Genomic DNA, 20500 nt, shown 5'->3' with positions numbered 1-20500 from the left:
TATCACATGAAAACATTCAGATAAAGACTTTCCAGATGCTCCCAATGCCTTGGATTTAACCTAATATCTTTCCTAAAAATAATGCTCCAGCCTAGCTGTGATACATTGCCAATGAACAGCTTGTATAAATCTCTCAATAGTGATCTCACAGTAAAAAAATATTTCAGTTTTTATTGATTTAAGTAGACATCAACTTAATTCTATAGGAGAGGACACATTGAATATGCTTTTTCTTTGAAAAAAAAAGTCCAAGAGATGACACACTTTCTAACTTGGAATAAATGTTATTTACCCATAATAGTTCACTTTTTTGCTCAATTCAATATAATTTCCTGGGCAAAATCCCCAATTTTTAGACAATGGTTTTGGACAAAAATGTATTTGAGCTAGCCTGAATGTAAACATTTTGTGTGTGAGAAAATCTACATGTATGGTAAAATAAAGTGCAGTTGGATTTAATCATAGTACTTTTAGTGCATCACTTATGCCAATCAGGAAATCTAGATAAAGTTCTACTAACATAGAAATACCAGCATTGATTTTCTTCCATGACAGGTGGCACAGAAAATAAATTAATTTGTTTAAAATATGATTTGCACCATTTTCCTTTTGCATAAATCAGCTAAGGTCCATAAATGAGAAACAACTTGGATTTTATTTTAACCAGATTCACAACTCATGGAAAAGTTACTGCCATGTAGCAGTGTAAGAAATCAACCTAATTCTCTGCCAGCCTGCTGCTCATACACAGAGAGTGCCTGTGTAAGTGAAGGCTACTCATAGTGTGAAACCCAGAAGCACCATAAGCTGGCAGCTGAGAAGCCTTGTGCTTCAGAAAAACAATAACAAGAAAATGTTGTTGAATTTCTCAAGGTGTGTGGTGAATAACAGCACACACTGCTTCTTTTCTTGGGGGAATACAAGTGGATTCTGAGTTGCCATGCCCCAGCAGAGAGATAATTGCTATAATTCATTAGAGAGGCTAATTTCCATTTTTCATTACTGGAGCAAAACTTTATAAACTGTGTTGAATGGAATGGGAGCTTTTATTTCCTGAGGCTGCATATGTAATCATTTTAATTCAAACAACCAGTCAAACCAGCCTATGCTGGTCATTACATCTTCTGTCTTCCTGTCATTTTGTGGTTTAATTTCTCCATCAACTCATGCCTAGTTCTACATGTTCTTTCAATTTCTGTGTCTTGAGGCATACAGCAAAGCAAACTTATTGGTGGTGGTTATTTTGCACATTTTCTACAGTCTCGTTTTCAGAATAGACCAGCCAACATCTAACATTGATCTTACATTATTTATGTTTCAGCTGCGCAAAGAGAATACTTTCACACTGGGAATGACTTTAAACTATGTCCTATTTTAAGACAAACCTATTTATTTTCCTCATGCCCTTGCCACATTTGCTGATCAAAGCCACCTACATCTAAACAAGTTTTGTTTCTTACAGGTGCTTTGCCTGTCTTATTTTATTCTACAGTACAACAGCTTGTGAAGCTGAATTTATAACTCAGCTACTGTATGCATGACTGCATCCTGTGATGGAAAAGCCAAAGGGTTAGAACTCCACTGTAGGTTACAGAGGAAAAGAAATCTCTGTCACAAGAGTTACCAAAAATAAAACAAACCCAAACCCCAAGCCACTAATAAATTCCCTGAAGGAGCCTTAAATCATTAAATCCAGGGGAACTTTACCATTCTGACAACAATTTCTTTAAGAATTACAATATGCAAGAAGGCAACCTGAAAAACAGCAGAAATCAAGAAGAACCGGAAAGGTGAAAAGTAACAGAGCAATCAGTGGACTGCTCTCAGAGCAATCCTGCAGCTGGTCTCTAAATGCCAGTGACATTCTCCAGGATTCTAGCTTGGACTATGCAAACCTACAGATGTGTTCCAGCTTCTGCAGTGCTATGCACCAAAGCAAGGAGATACCAAGTGATAATAATTTTTTAAAGCTGAACTTTAAAGAACCACCCCAAAACCAGAGTATTTCATGTTTCTGAACCTTTGAAATCTGTAAAATATAGCTGCAATTCTACTTCAGCCTCAGATAGCAGACTATGTCAGGAGCTTGCTTTACTTCCTTTATTTGCTTATTTGTTTCTAGTCCTGACCAACCCCAGATAAACAGGAAACAAAAAAGAACTGTCTGCCTTACTCATATCCCCTGCCTGTTTTCAAAGGAAATGTGGTTTGATAGCCAAGGGTTGGGATGGTTGGCATCTGAATTAATTTCTGACTCAAGTTCTTGGTGCCAAAGCTGTATGTTTGTACAACTCTTAGATAATAGACTCCTCTTGTCAGGAATCCTAAAAACAATTGTATCCATAAAAATGAATAAGAAAAAAGCAGCATGATTTTTTTCAATGTGCAAAATGGTTTAATTCAATGAGGTATGGGAGAAAAGGTAAAATTACTTTTCATTTTATCTGAACAGGATTACCCATCCTCCTTTTTTGCTCTTATGCTTCTTGGGTTCAATTATTTTCAGAAGATATAACTTGCCTCACATCATCCCACAGATGGCTTCCAGCCCTTTAAGAAATGTACTATGCAAGCCAAATCTCTGTGGTGTTTACACTTCCTTTCAAGGTGGTTTTAGCAATTTTTATCTCATTTATTTACCTACTTAGAAAAACCTGGCAAACTATCAAAAGGAAAATGTGCAGATGAGTGCTCTTCATGGAAACTAGATGGATGCTTAGTAACAAGTGGACTCACAGGGATAAAACAGCAGGTTCCCAAGGTTCCCAAGGTTCCCAAGCAAGGCTAACCTTGGGTTTTCTGATTAGCTTGTTGAAATTCAAATTCATCTGATGCCTGTGGATCCTTTCAGGACTAGTACCTCTTCTGATGAAGAGTGAAGTTATCTCAAACTGTCTTACTATGCACCCCAAAGGCTAAAAGCTGGTGACTGTGTTGGTGAAAAGCACCTCTTGGCTTTTCTTCTCTACTGATAAGCCTACACAAGGCTCATGATTTTGGCCTCCCTCCCCTGAATTTGCAGTGCAGGTTAACAGCTTGCTGCCCTGCTAGCAGCCAGCATAGCATGCTCCACACTTAAAATTGTGGGATATGTTTACCAGGCTGCAGTGCTTCTGCTGCCATCCCTTATGGTACAGACCAGCAGGTGCAGGGCACTAAACACTGTCTTGTGCTGCCCATGTCATGGCCTTTCATATGTGAAGCCTACAGGCAAATTAAAAATTATACGTACAGGGAAAAAGTAAAAACTTTACTGTGTGCCCTCTTTGGCTGCTGGGAACAGGAGAGGAGAGCACACTTTGTGTTTCCAAGCAAAGGTCTTGAGAGTTTTAGTGCTCATGTACCTGAGCATGCAGCCAAATTCCTGGCCATCTTGAACCTCTCAGCCTGCACGTTCACACATGGAGAAACAGGCTTCTCCCTAGTATCCCCCTCCTCTCTCCAGTGAACCCTTGGTGGAAAATGCAGCATCTTTCTCTGTTGTCATAGTCCATGAAACAAGTTTTGCTCCCCACACTGGCCCCTGAAAACTGCTTTCCTCCTTCACAAATGACACCCCAGGCATAGGAAGGTACTGTAAAAGAAAAACAGGTAGGTTCCTTCAGGTTATAAATGATGACATATGAAAGATGACTAGGACAATTTGATTTTCTTTTGCTGGGCTCCCCCTGGAAGACTGAGTGGAGAAGACAAATAGCTGTCACTAAGTAAATATGACAGTAGTCATATAAGGGATGGAGCAAACCATATGGAATATCAGAACCTTATTTAAATGAACATACTTTCTGAACCAGAATAATATTTGAATATTATGAATAGAAATTTAAGACACTTCTTGCTGTGCCTCATAACTCCATTTTTCTCTGTAATTCCTTTATAGCAACATATTATGCCTACAATTTCTATCTGAGAGACCCTTGCACCCTTGCCCTATTTACCTCTAGCTGAACATCAATCTGACTTTTAATAGCTGCCTAAAGATCCACATTTTGGAGTCTTTGCTCCATCTGGTTTCTGATAACAGGCAAAGCTTGATTAACTAATCCTGATAAGTTACTATGGCAACTTCCACCACTGCAGCAAGAATTAACAGGTATGTTCTTATCATTGCTCTTTTACCCCAACTATGCATTTTAATCCATTAAAAATTAAATGGTGCAAATAAAGTTGGAGCCTTGGACTCCTTGCTGGAAATTAGTCATTGGTCTGGATCATAGTGTGAATATTGCTTTCTTTGTTAGAACACATTTCAGCAAGCCAACAGCTAGAGAAGTAAGGTATAAAAATCAGATAACATTGCTCTCAGAAGTGCAATAAATCCTAAAGAGAACCTTAATGTTAATCTTGCTATGTGTCACTACTAATAGTGTAAAAGGATTCCCAGTTTCCAATTCCTTTAGGGAATGGCTACCTGAATAAGTACAAAACAAATTCAGAGGTTCTAAGCAGCAGACACTCTAGTGTTCCAAATGGGGGAAAAAAAATTGAGGTGTGCATATAAAGTCAACTGTGTGATCACCATGCAGCATCAAAGCCCTTCCTGAAAGCCTGATAAGTTCACTTGCATTTTTTGAAGAGCTTCCAGAGTGAGTGTGGGCTCTTTCCTGGATGCAAAATTCAGCAACAGGCTTGTGTCCTTAGCATCCCCTGAGTACCTCTAGAGGGTGGCTCATATCCTGTAGTGAGAGTCTGGCTTTGGTCACCCTGGTCTAGGAGGCCAGAGTTAAATTTTGCGTGGTTATAAGACATAAATGTCTTGCTCAGATCTTCCTTTTACAATGATGCCCTTCTAATCTCTGTTTTGTCTCTGATTAAGTGAATGGCTGAGAGTAGAGAGAGTGTTATAGCATGAGAATGAGTGGCCTTGAAGTGATTATGGTGCCTTTGCCATGGGGACACATTAAGGAACAAATGACATTGAAGAATATGTCCCTATATATCACTAACTATTTTCTAGATTTCTGAAAGCGTGTTTGCCAGCCATATTATTTCACATTTTAGCACAGAAATAAATCAACATTACAACCTGTGGAAAATAGGATTTCTTAAAAGTACTTCCACAACTAGCTTGAGAATTCCAGAGGTTTTGTCCCAGAACATTACCAAGTCAATTTTCAGCTAGTGACATTCCCAAGTGAGCTGCATGTTTTATAGGCAGTACTTTTTCTCCACTCCATCTTTCCCCTGTATGTCTATATCCAGCTGATTTCATGATAAAAGAGATTTTTAAGGGATCCGGTTTTGCCACATTGATTTTTATCAAGCAAGGGGTGACTTGATAAAAGTATGATGAATCTAGGCCTCTCTCTACAGACAGAAAAGAGCTGAGTTATCCATTTTCCATTTAACAATGAAAGTTTTTACCTAGGAGAACTAAAGCTGGACTGAGAATAAGAATCTGGATGGGATTGAGACAGGCGCTGTCCTCTTTTCTTTCCCAGCTATGTAAGCATTATATTCGGGGACACATGGGTTGGGTTGCAGTTAAAAACAGCCATGGTTTTCCAGTCCCATCACTACGTGTGAAAATGCTCTGTACCTGACAAATAGGAGGATATTCCCAGTCTCTGGGAGTCTTCACCCTGGACTGTATTCCATCTCTACTGCTCTGCACCTGGAGATTGCCTGAGCATAAGTGACAAGGGGAAGACTATGCACACTTTCCCCTCTTTCTCTTGTGAGGCAAACAGGTTACAGTTCAGATTTTGTTAACTTGGGTATTAGGAATATCACACTTTACAGAAACAGCTGATTTTTTTTCTGGATCACTCCATTCCCATGGTGCAAGTGAATGGTTAAAAAAAACATACAGAGGCAATGAGCAATGCCTGGGAATCCTGCATTTTTGACTTCAAAAGAAAAGTTTTGAAGATAGAGCTCATTAAGGTGGTCAAGACAGGAACTGAGTTTTAATATGTGTTCAACGCTGAGCACAGTGTGACCCCTTGTTGCCAAACCAAATCAAGTAGAAATACTACCAAGGTGTATCATAGTAATTTCCTATGAGCTCCAGAAAGAAGAATCTGTGAATGAAATTCATCTGACATGATGTCATTGTTCCTGTCTGAGCTACAAACTCTTCTTCTGCAGACAATGGTGGGAGGCAGGAACTGAAGAGCACAAGTGTTACTTAATCCAACAAAGATTTTTAAAGTAGCTCAAATCAACTGTGCCCTGAAAGTGCCTATTTCTCTCAGCTGACACCAAAGGATACATTATCTGGCTCTGGGGTTAGATACCCCCATTTTGTCAACTGGATTTTGTCTGGATGAGGGAATAAGAGTTGAAAAGATTTTAATGTACAAATTATTTCTAATATTACAAATGTTCCCTGATTTGTAAATGTAAAAATTATTTCTAATACTATTAGTTCTCTGATTTTTTAAGCCCATTAGCATTCATTGTGAGATCACAGAAAAGGAAGTTTTTCACAGGTTCATTTATTATGCAGTGACTTTTTTCCTCTAAATGACTGATGCTTTTTTCAGCAGAAGAAATACATTACTCAAATTCCTGTTATTTCTCCATATATATCACACTTTAATATAGGAGCACTGTAGGTACATTATATTAAAAACACAATGTACTCTAAGCTATTAGCTTTTTACTTTACTTTCTCTTGCAGTTACTTAGGTAACATAGTTATTATTATGTACTGGATATTTTTATGGCCATGAATGCTTCAAGAGAAAAACAACTTTCATTCTGGTCTGTTTTCATTTGCGTTCCTACTTAGTATTTATGCTGTCCAAATATATAATAAGAGAGGAAAAGTCTCAGCACTTTAAAGCAAAGGCAATTATCCCAGGGACTGTTAAGAGCTGGTTGAGTATCAGCAGTGTGGTTTGCTCCCATACAAATGAACAGTAATGTCAGCTGTCCATCAGGATCTGGCAGTGCTTTAGTCTTGCCTGAATTGAAATCCATCAGTATGGGTGTTGACAGGTCAGCTGGGTGTCTAAGAACACACCACAGATGGTGGAGACCTGGAGTGAGGTTCAGCTGCCTGCAGAACAATATCCACTTCTTTGGAAACCTCCCCTCTCTTCAAGAGCTGATGTCAAATAGGTCCTGCACCATACCTGAGAGCCTCACGTGAAGTTTCTCCCTGGAAAGGCTGTGACTTCTCAGGCAGCGACATCTAGACAGTGATTCAAGTTTCCAGCTGTCTCATTTTGTTCTAATTTAAGATCTTAAGAGCAGCTCCCAGCTCCCTCATTTAATCTAGATACAAATGAATTTAACGCCATGTTGTAATCCTCTGGAGCATCTAGAAGATGGAAGAACTTCTGTAAGGCCTTTATCACATCTCTTAGCTCTTTGCAGATGCCTAGATAGTTCAGGGCATGTCACTTATCATGACACTTGTGTTTCAGCCAATGGTTTCTGCCTGTTACTGAACCCCTCGACTAGCTCTCCACTGCTACCACGGAAGATTAACAAATCCAGGTCCACAGAGCCCTTGTATTAGAGACACAGAATCAGACAGAGTGAATTCCATTTCTTTGTACCAGAAATAACATTTACATGACATACATTCAGTACAGAAGCAGCAAGACTCAAGAAAATCAAAAAGACATGTACATGATGGTAATTTATGATTGCTGCCACCAGATCACAAAGCCACTGGAACAGGGTGAAATTGTGAGCTTCTACTGAATCCCCAGTTGACCACATCTAAGTCCTTAATTCTGATAGTCTTAGTGACTTTCAATTTGGTAGGCCTGTTTGGGGAGAAGTCAGGCATTGACTGCTCAGAAGGAGTTAGATTATCTCAGTTTTAGCCCTCTACAACCTAAATATCTTGTCAAGCCTGAAGTTCTTCATAGCTGATGGAGGAACACTGGCACTTCCACAGAGCTATTCATGCAATCTTTGGCAGATATCTACATTAGGCTGGGAGTTACCCTCTGAAAATACCTGTTTTCTTAACCAGCTGTGCAAGGAGTCCATACTACTCAAACCTAATCCCATAGGAGGAGTTTTTTGTTATTGTGTACCTCAGTACTTGGCAGCGTCCAGAACAGGATCTTTTGAAGTGTTTTGCAGTTATTCTCCCATTTTCCATGTTGACTAAGTATGTGAATTAATAATATCTAGCTACTCATTTTGCCCTCATGTGGACCTGTGAGGTTGCTAGGGTCTACACCCAGACCTAGGATCCAGAAAATGCTGTTGGGTTTGCTCAGAGATGAACAGAGTTAGGCTTGTCCTCTATTAATAATGGATACAATTTTATGCGATGAATCCACGCTTTTCCCTTCCCCAGAATTATTAGTCATCTTGGCTTTCCCATCAAACATCTGTAACTACCCACTCAAGATTTACTGTTTACGCGCAGCTCTGCATTATAGAAGCATTCTGTATTGCTATCCCAACAAGCTAAACTGATACATTGATATGATTGAGGGATGGCAAATATTGAAGGATGATAAGAGCAGAAAAAAAAATACAGGCAGTCTTTCCTAATGTAAAAGATTCAGGTTTGACTAAAGAAGGGTCACAAAAGGGTCATCACTTGTAATGAAGATAAACCTTCTTATTTCTTGTATTTTACTTCTCTTTAGTCACTGTAATACACATAAAAGTCCATTAAGTGCCATTTTCTGTCTATTGCCATCAAAGAAAAACATATGAGATGTTTACTTTGGGAAATCAGTTTCAGTCTGCTGTAACCTATTTGTTCTGAATGGAGTCCAGCACTGCACACTCCTGTTATGAGTTCACAATATTTCCAAGTGCTGCAGTCTAACGAAATAAAATAATCTGCAAAGGCTGGAGAACACTCATTGCCAGCAATGCATAAAATATGTTTTTCTTTGGAGAGTGAGATTCACTATTTGCAACTAATTTAGAAATTACCAAAGTTTTAATTCCTCTATTGGTATCTACATTTGTACACAACTGACTTTGTTGCGGAAAGACATTTTATGTTCTGTAGTTGCTTGCTCAAAAAAGGACCCTCTAATTCTCTAGTGGTAGATGAACAGATGATATACAAATCCATTTTTTATGAAAACTTAGAACTGGTTGGCTGCACTCATCTTAGGAATGCAAGAATTCAGTGCAGTGTAGCACCTTCCAGGGAGGCAGGCAGTTGTTGCTGCTACAGTGATATTTCTTGGAAGCATCTAAATGAGCATGGTTTATGCACTGCAAGTGGGGACACAAGCCCTTCCACTAATTTTTAAACCATATTTTTTTTCCTAATATGATATCGAAACATGAAATGCAGAAGATATATATAAAGTTACTATCTTTCTTTATCATGAGCAAGAACATTAAGAATTGACTTTTCCTTCTGCACAGATTCATGCACAGACACGTGAAATGAAATGTGATCTGTCTTCCAGCTGAAAGAGCAGTGCAAACGTATTTTCTGCTCAGATTATTCTTCCAGAGGCTGGTAATATAAAAAAATTTCTGTATATTGGAAAAAATCCCATGTCTTTTTTGAGTAGAAGCTAAAACATCAAATGGAAGGAAGTAGATTTCAATTCAGATTTACAAGGTGAAATTGAATAGAAGTTGTGTAGCCTTTAAATTGACAATTTTCATTTGAGTCTAGCTATCCTTCTAGGTACCTGATGGTACCATGGCAATGAGTATGATTAGCAGTATGATAAGAACTATGTATCAATATATCTTATAGCCCAAAATTTCCTTTGTGCACATCTGATTCATAGAGCCTAGCTCCAACCCCAAGATTTATGGTCACATTTAGACATCTACAAACTGGATCTCTGAATTAATCATCCAGATTTTATTCATCCTCAGTGAGGAGAAGGAGGTAATTCAGATTCTTGTCTTCAAATGAGTATTTGTAGCAAGCTCTGGAGGTACTATCTCTACCATTAGTAAAGGAATGAAGCAATAGCTCAGACTTCAATTGTAACACTAGAAACATGAAAAGCTAGGACAAATAAATCCCACTTCATGTTAATCTGGTTTGGTATGGTACAGATGTGCAAACTTTAGCCTAGATAGCTTACTTTTCTGTCGGGAGTTTAGTTCAGGCATGGCTTAAAGAAAAAGGCCACGAAGCCATGCAGCTGAGAGAAAAGTAACAGGTAGCTGTGAAGCAGTTTCAAAGCAGTTTCCAGCCTGACTTCTATAAACAATTAGTCTCTCTCAGGCATCCTTGCATAAACAATAAAGTTCTCAGGCAGTCTTCCCATAACAAAGGTAACATCCTCTCTGGGAAAAGATGGCACCCTGGGAACAGTTATGGAAGTTTTGGGAACCGTTCGTATCACAGTGAGAACACTGATTTTGTTTGATGTAAACAATCAACGGTATTGTAAAACAAAAGGAGTGGTTAGAGTTTTCTCTGTTAGCCTATCATAAAGCTGTATTTTGGAATATGCATGAAGTTAATTAACACTGTTATTTAAAGTGACTGATCGATCAATAAATTCGGAGTTCGATGCATTATAGGATGGTCGTTCTCCCCCTCACTTCAACACTTTTCCTTACCCTAACACCAAGTTCAGCAATCACATAGTTTTTCAATGTACACCAAGTGAAGACCCATAACTGTGCCATTTCTTCATCTTACTGTTTGCTGAAAGTCTGGTGATTAGGAGTAGATTCTATCTGCTGATTTTTTATTGCCCACCTCTCTAACAGTGATCCATAGTACCATTCACAGCCCTATGACTTTCCTGGAAATGAGATGATGACCCCCAAAGAGTGCTCACACCCATCAGGTAAAGGAATTTTAACTAGTACTAAAAAGTCCATTTTAGAAGATGATAATGCAATGTTCCACAAGACATCACTCTTCAGGCAAGGTAGAAACTGCACAGCAGTCAAGATTAGTGCATTTTCTTTGATAACTAATTAATGTAGACATTTGTGGTTGGGGATGGCCGTTCCTTGGGGATGGCCTTTCCTTGCCCATGCTGGTCAGGGTCTGAGCAGCAGGCAGACCCATTCCACCTGAAGACAGAGGCAACCACTGTAACAAAGCTCTGTCTCAGCAACCACCTCACGCACGTTGGGAATGCAATGCGTCGCATACAGCAGCACGCACAGCCATTCACCTGGGGGACAGAATAATATCACCATTTTTAAAAACAGGACTCTGTCAGGTCTCCCAGGAGGGTTCTGACAGCCACCATCATTCATCCACCTTTGCCACCTGGAACTGGTATTAACCATGAGGGAAAAAATGAGCACACAGACTTAAACTTAGATATTGGTGCGAGACAGAAACTGAGACGAGGCAAAACTTGATACTAAGCAAACACTTATTTTGGAGAACCAATCAAAGCCTAAATCTAACAGCAAATGACCACAATGAATGTGGTAAAACACATTTATTAATTTTGCATATTGCATCCAAACAGCTAAAAAGAAACAGGACTCTGTCTAAACATGCAAAATGTAAAACTGGAGGAGCTGTACACTTCAGGAATCATCTGCTGATTAACATCACACATGGTTATCAAATCCGGCAGCACAGCATATAAGAGTTTTGGGGTAATAGCCTGTGGGAAGTCAGTAGGCTTCCAAAACACTTGAGCAAGCCTGTCATCTTCAGCCTTAAGAGTGTGACCCAAAACTCCAGAGTTATGATGTATTGTACAGGCTCACTGTTTGTATCTCATGGCTTCAGTATGCAGAAGATACATGGAAAATTAATCTCAGAACTTTAAACCCTTTAAGATTCATACCTTCTGGATTTTATTCTATTGTCTTTTGAGGAAAGAAACTCTTGAGGCTAAACGTCCTATCCCAGGAAAATTGTGCTATCATGGCATATTTAATTATATTTATAATATATAACTATATTTAACAGTTCAAGACTGTGGACCAAACAGAGTCTAACAAAACTGAAATGAAATCTTCACTTTTAGGAATGCCCTGGAGGATTCCTTGGCCAATTCAGATCAATGTCTGATTTGTCTACAGTCTTGTTACTTTCAGTCTTTTATACTTAAAATGCAAAGCAGATGATATATTTTTAAGTAGTATTTTCTATTTCATGTAGTTTTGGAGCAGTGGGAAAAGGTTGCTCACAACTGATTTGTTAGATTACCATCACATTTTTTCACTGTAACAAAAATTATAGCACAGTGGAATAAAAAAGTTAAAAAGAGACTTAAAGTACATTGGAATTTATTCCTAAAAAGGGTAGTTCAGGGTATCTTCCTCATGGAAATTGAGACTTTATCTGCTTTTACTTTAAGGAAATCAGAAGGGACTCTAAAAGGACATTTTCTCACAAAGTGTGACACAGTATATTCCCCTCCCCAGGGTAAAGAGCATAGAAGGTGTTCTCAGATGGGGTGCATGCTCATCCACTAATCTATGCAGCCACTGTACTGTGTGTGAATGCAAATCACCCATGAATGCCACGGCCAATTTCTCAGTTGCCTGTCTCCACAGTATGCATGTGCATTATGCATTATATGTTTAAGAGTGCATCAGCTCCCTGGTGAAAAATCAAGAAAACTTCCGTGTCCTCCTGAAAGAAAATGCAGAAATATTTTATACACGTCCAGCCAGGTCAGGCTGCAGTATGTTCTCGGGAGAAATTCCAGCTGAATTAAGACAGCACTGCTGTACAGGGATGTGGTGGATACAGAGGGACTGGGGGCAGCTCAAACACAGGAAGCAGCATGGCTGTATCAGCATGGTGCTCTCTGTAGACTAATTAGTCCTGCTAAGAAGCTGGACTATTAAGTCCATGCTAAATGCAAATCTGTGCCTTCCCCTTGGGCTGTGCTGAATGAGCTCTGCCGAGGAAGGCTTTTCTGTTTGGAACCAGGGACCTCTAACAGCCACAAAATCTTATGAAGCTGTAAAGCATAAGGAGATTGGCCAGCAAGACAGGGGCATTTTCAGGGAGAGCCCAGGAAGGCCTGGGAGCTCATTTCCATTGCTCCAAGCACAGGACTCAGAGCGGAATGCTACTGCAGTGTCTGCATTGCTCTACATGCCCTTGTGGGGTTTGAGACTATGGGGATGCTTACACCAGTTTTTAGTTCACTGGAGGAATACATCGCTCCTTTCTGGGGATGAGGCATCATCCTTGAGGTGAGAGAAAAATATTGGAAGGCAGCAGCAGCTCTGGGCACTTGGCAAAATGAAATTAGAATGCAAAATTACAGAAAGAACTGCTAGTACTTGAGCCTACAAGACACACACACAAAGTAAAGATGGTGAAGATGAAACTTAAACAAGTGTTTTGTCCATCACTGTACAAAGACAAATGGGAATGAAGTGAAGAATAAGAATACCAAAGCTTACACCATGTTGCATTGTCCTCCAGATAGTCCTCTGGGAAGCAAGAGGGAAACAGATTCAGGGAACAGAAAAACAAAACAGAACAAAACAAAATAAACCACAGGTTATACCAAACAGGCAACCACAGAGAAGATAACGAGTCTCTATAAGCAGTTGATTTTAAACGAGAAACTTGAGATCATGCTCTACAGAATCAGGCGTTAAAATTATGTAATTTTTGGCAATTAAAAAAATTTACTGATCTTCAGGTGTACTTGCTAGATGCCTGGACTAAGATCGTCACTTTCTGGCACTTTTTAGTAGAGGGATAAGGAAAGATTTCTCTGAGCTGTTTAAATGTATACTTTAGGAGGAGATGAATTGTGCTTTAGAAATACATGATCTCAGATCAGTTGCCTAAACCCATGCTTAGATAACTGAACTAAGGCCTTTATTTCTCTCTGTTAACAGTCAAAATGACAGTCATCTGGACTCAAATTAAGCTAGTTGGTTCTGAGTATCTGCTCTATGGATTTTTATACTGAATCAGAAAAGTCCTCATTTTTGCTTCTCTTACAGCCAGTATAAGGTGGAATACAGTTATTGAAATGTAGGCAGAGCAAGTCAATTTAGCACCTCTGAGATATTCCATTTAACTTCCAACCTGGTCTCCTGTAACCTTGCTTTCACCTTTGGACATCTTGGAGAGCACAGGCATCTCAAAGAGCATTAGGTAACTATATTTATGTAGCTGAATTTCACAGGGTGCAACCTGCAGAGAACAGCTGGGCCTCAGTTCTGCTCTCCCACTTGGATGCCTCATAGTGAACATTCTCTAGGGTGTTCTGTCCAGACTTCAGATGCCAATCCAGGGGAGCATAAGCATCTCAAATTACTGTTCTATCTTCCAGCTCAGTTAGATGACTTAAATATTTCAAGGTATTTCAGTCTTGTCTATCTACATGTGCATATTCCAACTGAGTCTTTTATTTCTCAGTCTTTGAGAGAGGTCTGTGACAGATGGGGTGAATCACTCTCCAAAGATGTGTGTCTCTCTCCACTGGCTTCTGAAAGAGCCTGACTTTTAGGCCCAGTGCCGTGAAGATGTCATTGAATTGTCTGAGCATGTCTTGAACTGCTTGAGATTTTGTAGTATATTCAAGCCAGCTCCCCTCTGCTGCTCCAGAAGTGTACTGGTCTCCTCGAGTCTCCTGCTGGTCCCATATTTCAGATACTCTAGGATGTCTCAGATGGTGCTTTTCATCCATGCTTAGAAAAGTCTCTCAAGCTCTACATTGCTTCCTAAATACATCAGATGCTTTAAAACCACATATATCACAGCTTTTGGGGGATATTTAGATTTTTTTCACATTTCTTAAAATTAATTTTGATCTATTTCTTATTTGTTAATACTTGTTACAGCTGTGACAATAACACAGAGAAATCACTTTCCCTCCTTTTGAAATGGAATAGCTGGGTTAATAGCATGAGCTCAGGGAAGGATGAAGGAGCACTTTCTCAGATGGGCTGAGGACCTGGTGGTTTCAGTGTAGGCTTCTTATGAGGGCTGCTTTGTGCAACCTACCTGATTAAATATGCCCAACTGAATTAAGCTTATAAGTGGGGATAAGAGCAGGACTAAAACAGAATTCAGTTCAGATATGCTGCATGTTTGTATAACATTGAGGTGCAGAGGAAATATTTTCTAAACTTGGTTTCTTCTGCTGTCAAAGACAGATGAAAGCAGAATGGTTTGCCACTTCTTTTGAGGTTTTTTTAACTGTATGTTTGGACTTTATGTTGACAGTTTAAAGTCAAGTGGTCTGACAGTGTTTCATGAATACACACTCCAGAACAGACTTCTAAAAGCATTAATGTAACACTGAACAGTCTTCTGAATCACAAGAAAAGACTTGTTTCTTATACCTATAACAATCAAAATGGTCTTTAAGTGTTTGAAAATACCAACAAAATACTAATATTGCAGTGTATTTATATGAAGTAAGCAACAGAAAATGATCAGTGGGTAGAGGAGAAAACTGCTGTGCATGGGATCCTCCTTACACCCTGTTGTCAGTGCAAGGAATAGGAGTATCCAAATGAAGCTGGTCCTCCAAGCCCTGGCTACAGTTAATGAAGACAGATATGTCATTCAGGGAATGATTCAGCACATGGAAAGCTGAGGGTCCAACACAGGTTAAATGGTGTTTCTGTGAGGCAGGAGTGTAGCATTTATATCCTTCTGGATAAAATTACCAAGATGGTGTGAGAAGCAGGCAGTGACCTTTACTGAGAGCTGCTAAGGGATTACAGCTCTGAAATAAGGCTGTCTGCTCTAATCCACATAAACTACCTTTCCTAGCTCCACTGAGATCAGCAGCCATCTCTGAACTGAGAGATGGTTTGTCCCAGCCCAGAAGGAGACAGCACATTCATCACTGCCATTTGAAGATGGATTTGATACCAAAACTCATCATTAACAGACCATAAATAGTAATTATTTGGGATACTATCAGCAGGAACAGGAAATAGGAATTTGATTTGAACATTTTTTAAATGAACGGCAGCAAAACTAAACTCCTTGGTTTTTTTCCTGAAATAATGCATGAACAAGACTAGTTAAATCATATGGAGATAAGTACCCCTTTCAAAGTCTGGAAGTCATAAAGAATTATCTGTATTGGCAACTTTCATTAGTTTCAGCCTTTAAAGGCTGGCAGCATAGGACACATCTCTGCTTTATTCAGTGTGCTGTTCGGTATTTTGCAAGTTAGTATTTTGGAAAGGATATTAATGTGTTCAGAAGTATCCTTCTTATGTCAATCTGTAATACATCTTGACCCTTCCTTTTTCATTACAAAAATGCTTGAACTATTTTTACATCATCAGACTAATCCAAGCTGAGCTGTGCTTCCAGCCTCTTCCTCTTTATGCTCCTCCTCCCATTTCAGCTGTTTGCAACCTTTAGATTTGACAAAGCATGATTGAAACCTAAAGGCTTTGTTAACCTTTCACTTCACCTTGGCCAATTCTACATTAAGATCCAGGCCTCTGCTCCGAGCAGTGCAGAAGGACTAGTTCTCTGAATCTAAAGTGAAAGGGTAAAATTAAGATCCCATCTAATATAGATTGAGTATTGCTAGTCAGATTTTTAGCCTGAGATGTTGCACTGCACTATGATCCTGCTGTGGTTGGATCTACAATGGATGTAACCATCTTCTCTCTCTGCTTCTCCTTTTAGGATAACCAGGCTACAGTATTTCCAGAAGTGCAGAGAACTAACAAATGTTGCTTTTTTCTGCAGGACAGTCCCAAGTCTTGATTAGAAATGGCATGTTATTTTCCTATTGGGTTGCCATGAAAATTGACAGTATAGAGTACATAGAGTACAACATAGACAGAAGTGATTGGAAGGACTTGGCACTGTGAAAAACCCCTGTGACAGCCCATGAATTTGATGAATGATGGCATCAAGAAGATACCTGGGTCCTCATCTGCATTGGTAAATTTGGGTACTCTCTTTAGCAAGACAGACCAGTGCTCTGCAAGTGTGCAGAAATTAGCTGAGGACATGTGATACAGCCTTTGTTAAATCATAAGCTCTCCAGTTTTGCTCATCGGTTTTACCTACAGATGATTGCTGGGATGGTACTAACAGCTGTACTAATTATCCCTCTATAAATCTATAGATGTATAAATAGCAGGAACATTGAAGTCTCAAATGTGAATCTGATGATTGGTAGTAAAGAAAATAATTTTATGTTGAAGTATTGTTTTCCCAAAATGATTGAATAAGTAAAGCAAGATTAATGATCACTGAAGTTTTAGCTGATTAAAGTCAATTGTTGAGATGGATTGAAATAAAGCAGTGGTAATTTTACAATTAAGTAAAGAAGTGAAACAAATTTAGGTGCCTTTGGAAGGGTGTAAGTTAAAGAACTAGGTGATAAAAATGGCCTTAATACATAACTTTCTTTTATAAGATAAAAAAATATAAAATATTGTTGTAGATCACTTTTGATACATAATTTATACTGCAAAGTACCTGCAAAGGCTTATGTGGTTTCTGGCCTGTAGGAAAGAATTTATTCTCTTCTAGCAAGTCTAATACATAAAACTTGAGCCATACTGCTCCCTACAATGAAATTTTATACCATTTCCAGTGGAGGAAAAAAAGCTTTACTGAATGCTGGAACAGCTGGCAAAGAAACTATAAAGAGTGATTATAAAATTATTAAATCAAGAGATGACCACCTTCTAGTATATAGCCAAGCCTTTTGTACTAATCTGAAAATTGAATATATTTTGCCTTACCAGCCTATCCAAGCTTGTGCCAGCAGCAGTTGTAGGTCTCTCCTCTGGGATATATGGTCTAAATCGGGTATTGAAGTTTTCAGGGACAGAACGGGAAGATCTCAGGGCAGGTGCTGGTTTTGGTTGGCCACATCCTTGGAAAACCTGAAAAAAGACATTCTTGGTTATATGTTAGCTAAATGAGAATCATAAAAGAAAGGAACGCTGGTATTTTGTAGCCTCTTTATTATTTTTTTGTATACTCAAAACAAGATTTGATTGACATTTTTATACTACTGAATTGAGTGCTTGGCCTGCATTAAAACTCAGGTTAATAATTTAGCATTATTAATCACTTGGTGAAGGTATGGAAACATATAGGGACCTTAAAACCCCATTAATTTAAGAAGGTGATTATTATGAGAAATTAACATCTGAAAGCATCTTAATTGCTGTCTTTCCAGGAAGAAAAATACACAAAAGGTTGTCCTTTGCGGCAGGACATAGTTGATAACTCTTTTCAGTTTTATTAAAATGCAGTATTTACCCAGAATCACAGGTCATCGATAATCCCCACCGACAGCTCTTTGTACCTTGCAATCTTATTTGTAGTCTTAAAGAAAAGGTCAATGATAAAATAGTTTTGCAACTTGGATAACTTTCCTATTCCCTCCCAATCTCTCCCTAGAAGGGTGAGGCAGACTGAGTGGGCAACAGTGATAATTATTTCGTGCTAGTGCGTTTGTTTTCTGGGTATAGAAAATAATGTTCGCAGTTATGAAATTTTTCATATACTTCCATCTGGAAAAAAGTTTCAATGTTGTGTATCTCGTAGGTACTAAAGGACACAGAAGGCTACTGGATATCAAGCATATTTCCCAGAGGCATTTTCACACAAGCTGCACATCCGAAAAAAGGTAGAAAATCCACTGACTTAAAATTATCAAGTGCTCTCATGAAGTAGAATCCTAGTGTTTGCCTTCACACCAACTTTTTCAGTTTTAGAGTCACCCTTCTGGTTTTGTGACTGTTTCAACATTTTGCCTCCATTCAAAAGAAAAAGAATTGAATGCCAGAATTTCTCCTACGATATGTTGTACAAAACTCTAATGCCATACACAGACTGTTTGAATGAGCTTTGTGGGGGTGAAAACTGTGCAAATGCTGTGTTTTGGTTGTAGGACTAAATTACTCCTTTTTCTGTGGCTATGTTGGTTCCTGTGGCCAGATTTTGGTAGTGAGGAGACTCCAGGGGTGGTTTCTGTGAGAAGCTCCAGCAGCTTCCCCCATGTCCGACAGAGCCAATGGCAGCCGGCTCCAGGACAGCTCTGCAGGCCAAGGCTGGCCCGGTCAGAAATGACAGTAAAGTCTCTGTGATAACATTGTTAAGAAGGAAAAGAAAGTCATTGTGCAGATGTAATTGTGGCCAGGGAAGAGCAGGGTGAGAACACGTGAGAGGAACAGCCCTGCAGACACCAAGGTCAGTGCAGATGAGGGGCAGGAGGTGCTGCAGGTGCCAGAGCTGAGATTCCCCTGCAGCCCCTGGTGCAGCCAGCCCATGGTGAGGCAGCTGGGACCCTGCAGCCCATGGAGGGCCCTGGGCACACAGAGATGCACCCCCAGCCCATGGAGGTCCCTGGGCACACAGAGATCCACCCTCAGCCCATGGAGGTCCCTGGGGACACAGAGATCCACCCCCAGCCCATGGAGGGCCCTGGGGACACAGAGATGCACCCCCAGCCCATGGAGGTCCCTGGGGACACAGAGATGCACCCACAACCCATGGAGGTCCCTGGGGACATAGAGATCCACGCCCAGCCCATGGAGGTCCCTGGGGACACAGAGATCCACCCCCAGCCCATGGAGGTCCCTGGGGACACAGAGATGCACCCCCAGCCCATGGAGGTCCCTGGGACACAGAGATGCACCCCCAGCCCATGGAGGGCCCTTGGGACACAGAGATCCACCCCCAGCCCATGGAGGTCCCTGGGGACACAGAGATCCACCCCCAGCCCATGGAGGGCCCTGGGGACACAGAGATGCACCCCCAGCCCATGGAGGTCCCTGGGACACAGAGATGCACCCCCAGCCCATGGAGGGCCCTGGGCACACAGAGATCCACCCCCAGCCCATGGAGGAGCCCACACCAGGGCAGGAGGTGCCTGGGAGGAGGCTGTGGCCCCGCGGGAGGCCTGTGCTGGGGCCTGTGCTGGGGCCTGTGCTGGGGCCTGTGCTGGGGCCTGTGCTGGGGCCTGTGCTGGGGCAGGGCCTGCAGACCTGTGCAGAGAGGAGCCCACCCTGGAGCAGGTTTGCTGGCAGGACTTGGGATCCTGTAAAGGGACCCACATGGAGCAGGCTGTGCCTGAAGGACTGCACCCCGTGAAAGAGTGACCCAAGTCCTTGGTGCAATTTCTGTTTCTATCAGGATACATTAAATTGGCTCTCAGTTAGGCTTCCTGGTGTTAATTTAGAGGCCCCAAATGATTCAAAGTTTGCTGAAAGAAGCTGATTAATACTAAATGTATGTCCAGTCATCAGGTCTGCTTTGGCTTAAAGTCCAGCAAGTCAGCTGTTGTATGGCCATTGGGATTTTTAATTTATGAGCGGAATACTGTTTGGTCTGGTTTGAGAATATCTGTTTTAAGAGTTTCAAGCCTCCCTAATCCTGAGGGCTATTGGACAGTAAATTAATTTTATCAACAAAGAAAAAAGATTTTAGCTTGTAAAGCTCTAAACTTTTCATCAGGAAAGAATCTTATTTTTCTTCTATGAAGAAAATTCAACTAAGATTAATATTCAAGATTTGTACATGATTGTGTATGACAATTTAAAGAGTGAAATCTATACATTAAGAGCATGAATTATACTTACAAAAGTTTGGTTAAGTTTCTTTCAGCACTGAAAACATAATTGTTTATTTATATATCTATAAAATCCCATTTACTCAATTAAGCAACTGGGTATTTGCCTACGA

At 40.1% G+C, this 20500-nt stretch overlaps 1 protein-coding gene across 1 annotated transcript in view; it reads right to left on the bottom strand.

The window, feature by feature from the left end:
• Nucleotides 1-20500, bottom strand: part of GPC6 (glypican 6) — a 723435-nt gene that overhangs the window by 41608 nt on the left and 661327 nt on the right. The window contains exons 6-7 of the mRNA XM_059466017.1: nucleotides 17548-17691; nucleotides 13258-13287 (exon numbers count right to left, since the gene is read on the bottom strand). Coding sequence (XP_059322000.1) covers nucleotides 13258-13287; nucleotides 17548-17691 — 174 coding nt within the window. The remainder of the gene's footprint in view (nucleotides 1-13257; nucleotides 13288-17547; nucleotides 17692-20500) is intronic.

Source organism: Ammospiza nelsoni, chromosome 2 (assembly GCF_027579445.1).
Source record: "Ammospiza nelsoni isolate bAmmNel1 chromosome 2, bAmmNel1.pri, whole genome shotgun sequence".
Lineage (NCBI taxonomy): Eukaryota > Metazoa > Chordata > Aves > Passeriformes > Passerellidae > Ammospiza > Ammospiza nelsoni.
Note: the sequence above shows the minus strand (reverse complement) of the source record. Positions and strands in the feature narration are given on the sequence as shown.